The sequence below is a fragment of the Thamnophis sirtalis genome, unplaced genomic scaffold, assembly GCF_051295495.1.
Source record: "Thamnophis sirtalis isolate CommonGarterSnake01/CBP01778 unplaced genomic scaffold, rThaSir2_p1.2 scaffold_1, whole genome shotgun sequence".
Classification (NCBI taxonomy): domain Eukaryota; kingdom Metazoa; phylum Chordata; class Lepidosauria; order Squamata; family Natricidae; genus Thamnophis; species Thamnophis sirtalis.
In genome coordinates, this window is record NW_028261381.1 from 20691955 (window position 1) to 20700252 (window position 8298).

General features: G+C 39.8%; 1 protein-coding gene across 4 annotated transcripts in view; it reads right to left on the minus strand.

Annotated features, from left to right (window-relative positions):
* HNRNPA3 (heterogeneous nuclear ribonucleoprotein A3) overlaps positions 1-7367 on the minus strand; it is a 17814-nt gene extending 10447 nt beyond the window's left edge. For 2 of the 4 annotated variants that reach the window (XR_001312658.2, XR_001312657.2), the window contains exon 1: positions 3757-3856. Coding sequence is in view for 2 of the 4 variants with exons in the window: in XM_014051724.2 (XP_013907199.1) it covers positions 3757-3819 (63 nt within the window). In the remaining 2 variants the exon portion in view is untranslated. Of the gene's footprint in view, positions 1-3756; positions 3857-7229 lie in introns of those variants that run through there. The other 2 variants (XM_014051724.2, XM_014051725.2) reach the window with 2 other exon arrangements.
* Between the last annotated feature and the right edge of the window lie 931 nt (positions 7368-8298).

An 8298-nucleotide genomic window follows, 5' to 3' on the forward strand; every position in this document is an offset into this window, starting at 1 on the left:
TGAAAAGTAGAAATAGAATCACAGTAAAATTGCCAATAGCCCTATTTATAAAAAAACATTTCCATGCAAAGGGCTATTACTGTTAGAATTTCATTACATTCTATCTAGATATAATTAAAGAACCATATTTAGAAAATTTTAATGATCTTTTTAAACAAAATTTAGCATGATTCCAGGTGTTCTTCCCCAAAGTTCTTATTATTTTATTCAAAATATTTTAACAAAGTTAAAAGCTATTGGGGTCTAGTCATACTAATCCAGGAATTTCAAATTTGTGGCCTGCAGAGTTCTTCCATAAAACCCATAATGGCTCACACATCAGATGCTGTTTCAGCTTTTATTCCTGACTCAATGTATGCATTTGTCCCAGACTTTTGAGTCACAGGCATCCCTCCCCTTTTAGTCTTCTCTTCTGCAGAGCTCACTTATCCCACACAGTGCAAGCATTGAGTCTCCCCTACAACATCAAGTAGCTGGTGCCACTGCAGAGAAACCAATGTTGAACAAAGTGGTATTGTGGGGAAAAGCAGATAGATTTGCACAAGCCATGCTGTGGAGGAGGTGGTATCTGCCTACTCTGCAAGGGAAGAAAAAGAGTGATAGCCATGCCTTCACTTCTTCCCCGCAGCACCCATTTGTTCACTTTCTGCTTCTCCCCAAGTCACTTAGTAATCTGCCTGCTGATGACGTGAAGAACCAAAACAGGAATTGCCACATAGGCTGATAGGACAGAAAGCAAGATGAAAGGGAAACACAGGAAAAATAATTCCAAAGAAAATTTCACAATTGCTATATGATTTTGAGCTTCCAGACAACCCATGAGCAGAGTGAAATATTTGTGCTCCACATCCTTTGCTTGGTCTATAATCGAGTGATTGATGCCAACTGCAAACTACAGTACTTAGATAAGATGGAGAACCTATGACATGCATGTCAAAGGTGACATGCTAGATTGTTTTGGGTGGCACACTAGTGTTCACCAACAGATGAGAACAACAAGGCATGCTTTCAAACAGTTTTTGGAGGCAGCGGAAGAGCATTCTATAAAGCTGTTTCACAAATCAAGGTGTTATGCAACCTGGAGCAGCCTTGGATAGGCTGCAAAGGCCTGTCAACAGAAAGAAAGCATGCCTGAAAGTAAATGGTGCATGGCAATTCTTGGAGAGTGCTGGGCCATGGGGCAATCACACATTCTCCAAGGCTTGTGGCTTCTTAGAGAATGGCAGCTTTTTAAAATGGCAGCAGTGGTGCAAAGGTTGAAGACCTGGGCTTCTATGTACTTCAGGCTTAGTCTCGATGCTGCCAAATGCGGCTGTTCAGGGCAGCTTAGATAAAGGATACAGAATTATTTCTTTTCTTCATGGGTGGAGACCATGTCAGCAGAGAAACATTTTCTGACTTTTTGACATGTCAAGCCTGCCTGCCTGCCTACCTACCTATCTACGAGGCTGGAATCTAAGAGACAGAAGTTACACATTCTTTTATTTGAGGGCAACTAGCCAGTGCCAGGCTGCCAAAAGGAACTAGGTCGAGTGTTTAAAGAATCTGGTCGTCCTTTCTAGATCTCACTAGAAAACAGTAAAGAGTCCAGATTATTCTCTCTCCTTGCTGCTGTTCAGGAATTTCCTAGTCTAGTCTCTCAATTTGAAAATCTTGTTTCCTCTATCCAGACTTCTGGATCTAATAGAATTCAGAGCAGGTGAACAGTTATGGATCCTTCTCCCTGAAAACAGTCTCATGTGGGCAGAATGGAACAACAGAATTTGAGGAGAATGTGTGCAGAGTTCAATACATTTTCTTTCCCAACGTATCACTAGTTACAAACTGATAAATCCAGGAAATGGGAATGACTTAAAAACCTTCTATTTTTCATATTAACATTGTCACTTCCCTGTTTAGCAATTCTTCATTTGAAACAATTCACCAAAAGAAACATAAATTTGGTATCATTAAGTTTAATTTGCATTTATTAGAAGTTATACATTTTTTGAATTAATCAGATTAATTGGTGATTCTCAGAACAAACACATCACCATTTTTCTGCCTCAGAAACAATATGTTTTAAAAGACTAAAATCATTACTTCAAATTCCAAGATTGCAAATGAAGGAGGAAATTATTTAAGTGAGTCATTTTGTCAGTGAATCAAGTAGGGTGTGTCTAATATTGATAAAGGCACACAGAACAGGGGGGAAAGCCTGCATTTGAGTTGTAAAACTATTTGAATTTTATAGCAACAGCTGACTTCAAGGGAGTTTTGATTTGTACCTGAATAATGTAAACTAAATATCAAATTGTGATTGGCCTGAAATGTTTACTTTGATCTCTATGGTGTTTTCAAATGAAAATTGTAAACAATGGCTATACTGACAAAAAAGTTAGTTGACACTTCCCCTTTGGATAGCTGTATTTATAATGAGTGGAATACAGCTTGTACATTTTAATCTTTCCCTAACAAAAGAAAAAGAACATATCACCTATTGTAAAGCAGTAAAGTCTCCATAACTCTTAATTCTAAAGCCTTTCCTTACCAAATTGCTAACCCCAACAATGTCTTTCTTAGAGATGGAAAAGAACATGGACCACTAGGTCTTTTTCTGCCAGTTTACTATGTTTCTATAATCTCTATTCAATTCAACACTACAGAGGAAATAAAGGTTTCACTAAATAAACTAAAAATAAGTCTGGACTGTTACAATTTTTTCAAGAACTACCACTTTATCATTCTAATTCTCCCTAATCCCTTAAGATACATTTATGCAGATTATACAAGCTATCTGTCTATGGACAGTAGCAAGCTCTTGCAGTTCCTTATAAGTTAGAAATCGCAATGAATACAAAGAGGAAATTTCATTTATAGGAGTTTGAAGTTCTATTATTTAAAGCATATATTGATTACTTTTAATATGTTGAAGGTTATTTGCTTAAGTAGTTAATAATTACAATTTCTATAGTTAATTTTCAACAGATGGCTATACTTCTCAAAAACAGTTTAATTGCTGAACACATGTAAATATTACACAATCCAAAGATTCAGGTATTTATTCAAGCGAAGCTCTATCAATTCATAGCTCTATTTTACCTAGTTTTCAGTGATCCAGAATCTGGATTCCGTTTTTTACTATATGAAACAGATACAATATTCTTTTTTTAGAGAATGTGAATTTTTAATTCTCAATGTTCTAGTTTTTATGGAACAATACTGATGCAACAGTAGATCCCACAACACAGCACTATCATAAATATGAGTCAATTTGCCTAGCATCTGAATTTTGATCACATGGCCATGAGGATGCTGCAACAAGCATTAATTATGAAAATGGTGGTTACTTTTTCAGTGTCTTTGTAGTTTTGAATGTTCACTAAATGAACTGGTGTAAGTTGGGGACTACCTGTAGTTAACTCCTCAATACAATATAAATTTTAGTCAATTAGACATGTCCATTCAAGCAGACAGAACCAACAATAATTGTCTGTTTCTGGACTTTAATAATTTAACTACAATCTTAAGATTTATTTAGATATTAGTTTTCAAATTATTCCCTTTACAATAACATAAATTTATAGAATTATGCATATAATAGTGCACTTACTGTAAACCTTTATACTGGGGAAAAGAATAATGTATTTTCAAAAGCAAAGCAGAACAGAGTAGTGCAATGTGAAATCTGAGCCACAGACTGATCAAAGCAGCAGCAAGCAAAAACTGACTGGAGTTAACTCAAGTAAAAACGCTAAAATCATAAAAATATTCAACCTGTGAGGATCTTCTTCCCCTTCTCTTGTAATCTTCATCCTCTCTCTCCTCTTTACACGCCATTTTGGGAGTGTGTTCTGACTCAGTTGCTCCTTTTAACCTAGGTAACAAGTAGTAGGAGTTCCTGTGAGTTTTCTCCTCACTCTCATACTAAATAAAGGGGCCCTAATTTTCAATGGACAATATATTGGAGCCTCTTTAGCTTAAATAATGTTATTGTATGAGAGAATAAGTAAAAAAGTAAAAAAGGATGGGTTTCTATTATCAACTCATGTAATGTATTTTTTAAATAAAAACAGAGTATTAATTGAAAAAACAAGCATGTTCATCATGATATGCTATAAGGATAGCAAAATGAACTGCTAGCCAATTAAACTGTATTCAAAACTATGCAGTAATAATAGACTAAAATTGTTTGTAAATAGATATTATATTTATTTGCATTCATCATAAAGACTAAAGAAGCAAATCCCAGCAGGGGAGAGAGAATCAAGACCATCTCCAATGTACTCAGTTTATAAACACCCTATTCCATGGCTAGTCCTCTTGACTGTGCTATTCTAAATCTTTAGATCTGGGAGGGGTTATTAATACTTTAAGTCTTTTGCTATAGCAATGCTTTGAAACCTACTATCTTGAGCATTTGGAAAACAGGCTTGTTTTCCTTCAGAATGTCTTAAATCAAGCTTGTGCATGTAAGTACTCAATACTTTGCTCAGATATATATTAATTAAAAATGCACCATTTAAATGCAGCTTGTTAATTGGGCACTAGTATTTCACTATGGCCAAAATTATTAAATATGTTTCACAATTAAAAACAGTACTTCTACTCCACCAAGTTATTAGGTACTGCCTTGAGAGGTGAACTTAACTGTTGGGTAAGAATATCTTTTAAAAAAAAGCCTTCACTCTACAATGTGAAGTGAGACTTATATACCACTTCACTGTGCTTTACAGCCCTCTCAAAATGGTTTTTGGAGTCACCATATGCCCTCAACAATCTGGCTTCTCATGTTATCAACATTGGAAGGCTGAGTCAACCTTAAGCCTGGTGAGACTTGAACTGCTGGCAGTCAGCAGAATTAGCCTGTAATACTGCATTCTAACCACTGCATTACCACTGAGAAAAAGTCAAGATGGCAAGTCCTCTTTGTTACAATCTCTGTCCTTTGGAACTTCTTGTCTTCAGAGGTTTGAGCATTTTTTCTGGCATTTCATAGAGCTGTCCTACCTCATATCATTCTTTTAACCAAGTTTGAATGTTTTGATGTCCATCAGTTATTTCTATTAACTGGGAAGGGTTATAAAACTGTACATTCAACACATTATTCCAAGACTATAGATTTGAGAGTTGAATCTAAAATTGATAAAATTGCATTCAGCTTACAATCCTGAAGTAATTGAATTACAAGTACAGTTGAGGCTGGTATAGATTATCATTAAAAAAACCACCCTCTCCAATTAAAAATATTCTTGGGTTTCAATATACTTTCGTATACTTTCTTTTATCTCTTTTCTTGCTAAGATTCTGATATGCATTTGAAATAAAAAGTTTAAAATGGGACGTTACTTGGACAATCTTTGCATCAGTTTTGCCTTCACATTATACCTGCCCACTTAAAAATGGGTAGATGCGATTTTAAAACTGTGGGCTTTTCTACTAATACAAATAAGAAACTCTCCCTTCTACAAGGCCAGAAAAAAGAAAAACCAAACAAAAAATACAAGGCCCTATTTTTTCTTTCAAAACTATAGGTGACACAGAAGCATCTGCTGCTGACACATGTTCTCAAATTACAATTTTGAAAAGCAAAGATAGAGAATGCAAGCCTAGAAACCACACACAATAGCAAGCCCCAGCAGTCCCACAGAGCTGATTTCAGCAAGAAAGAAGCAGCTAGAACCTTAGGATCACTGAACTTTAGTGTTAAAAATATAATACTAAAGTCATCTTATGACCTTGAATTCCTGTTGAACAATAAAAAGTTCTCTAGTTGAATCATTTGACAATCAAAACACAATTTCTGCATTTTATGCTCCAAATTATAATCCCCCCCAATGAAATTTTACGTTCAATCACATATACTTCAGGCTACTTGGAATTCAACTGTATGACACATTTTTCCAAATAAGTTGGTGACATATCCACAGCTGTCTGTTCCTTCTGCAACTTAGATGTGCATAGGTTAATGGTTTTCTAAAAATTGAATATATTTTGGCAATTTATGTGGCAGAGGCAAAAAAAACTTTTAAAATTGTGCCTATGATATGAGGATAAATTAAACAATTCAGAAATAAAGGGTCTAGAAAGTTAATCTACTTCACACTGTTCAGTCTTATTATATACACAGTTTACTGATTTATGTCACACCTGGATTCAAAAAGAGCAGGATTTAATTACAGAACACTAATCCTGTGGTACTTACAAGTGTGAAGAGTACTCAAAAGACATAACAGGATTATTCACTTTAATGTAATTACTTCACTTAGGTTTGGATACCAGACATTCAAGAATCTAAAGATTCATTAAACCTGAGTAGAAGATATGGTGGTTATCTGTACCAGCAAAATTCATACTCATAGCTTCAAGGAGGAGAAAAAAAGATACTGATTCCAAATAGAAACATTAAATGATCCAGCACCACTTTTAAGAACTATCAAAAACTCCAAATGGCTTGCATATCGAAATCATTCAAATCCTGACAGAGGACTGCTTAAACAGAAAATTAACCGTAGCAGTTTTTGCGGTGGACTGGCGACGTACATACAATATCACTCCGGTGGGGGGGGGGGGTGGCAGACGTCACAGACAAGAAAACTTAACTCTGCAATATTTAGCACTATTTCTCAACGAACAGGTTCAACAATTCATATTTGGGGATCCTACTCAATGGCATTTGCTGAGGGGATTGCAAAATACAACACACACGAAGAAAAAAAAGGAGCGTTTTCCTAAAGGTTTAAACCAAACCCTGCACCGTTGCGAGTCGGCGGCAGGATGTGTGTGTGCGCGTCTCTACTGCGCGCGTTGTTATCCTCCGTTAACCTTCTCGTCCCTTCCAAGGAAACTGGGCCGGCTGCCTGGGATTTACCTAATGGGCCACGCTGACGATTACTCCCCCCCCGCCCCCACTGCGGCCGCTCTCGCTGGATTTCAACCTCTTTCCCCCCGCGCGGGGGTCACAATGGCGGCCGAAGCAGCCTCCTTTCCCGCTCCAGGCCTTACTCCTCCTTCACTCCCCCCCACTCCACCCAGTTGCGCCATTTCGGAGACGTCGTGTGGCTAAGCTGGTGTGTGTGGGGGGGGGAAGCAAAGAACCGGGCCAGTTCGAGCCGGTCAAGAGCCCACCCCACTCCCGCCTAGCCTCCCTGCTCGTTGCTTCGTCTGCCGCGCCTAGCCATCTCTGGGGTCCGCTGCTGCCAGAGTCCATTGCCCGCCGCTGTTCCCGCGCGACGCCGAGCATCGTTTACCTCCATTTTGTGACTGGATTTTGCCTCCTACAGCCTCAATATGGAGTCGAGAGGAAGAGGGTGGGAGGAGCAGGTCAGAGGAAACTAGGCCACGTGAGAGAGGAAGGCGGGCTCGGCGGCAAGGAAACGGGGGAGAGGAAGAGGAGGAGGAATTATTTTCAAATTTACGTTTTTGATACGAGCTACTTATACAGTGCGGTATTTCACAAGTTGTGCCGGCGGGAATAGGAAGCGGCTGAGGCGTTTCGTGTCATTAACTACCTGGGGAAAAAAGAGGAGGGGGGAGCGCCACGATACAGAGCAACGGTAGAATCTAGGAGGAAAATTCCACACCACGCGCTTGGTGCGCGAGGCTGTCCGTCAACCTCGTTGCGCCGCCTCAAACCATCGAGTGGTTTGTGGCGAAGTGGGTAGTAAAAAGAACGGCCCGAACCGCCAAGCACGAGATCGGCCGCTTGGAGGAGGCGTGTGTATATGTGTGTGCGCGCGCGTGCGCGCGCGCTTCCTCTTGCTCAGCTCGTTGCGCGGTCTCGGACCGAAGAACGCTGGGCTCGAGAGGGAAGGCGGGGCTGAGCGGCGTAGCCGTGTTTCTTTCTCCTCTAACCGGCTTATCTGCGCTTCCCTTTCCCTCGCTAGTTGAGAATGCGCGTATCCGTATTGGATAGCTTTTCCCCAACTGGTGCGCGCTTTCTTGGTACATTGATATCGCCCACGTGATCTCGCTGCCCTCGAGGGGGTTCTTCGGAGTTACTGTAGCCACTTCAATGTATCCGGGCGGCGCCGGGTTGAAAAAAAAAACGCCAAGGAAGGGGGGGAATAAGTGATTGGGAACCCGGCTGCTTTGACTAAACGCAGCTTGGTTTTTCGCTTGCCCCTTTCTGGACCAGGTTTGTTCAGTTGTCCTTTCGCCGTCCTAGAAAGGAAGTACCGGGCGAAGAACGGCACCCTTTCTGAGGCAAAAACGGCCCTTTCATCTTGCTCGCTCACAGTCTCCATCTTGGGCTCCGTTGCATGGAGCGGAGTTGCGTTTGCCTTGCAGGGTGAAAGGCGCTTTGATGGTGCGTGTTGT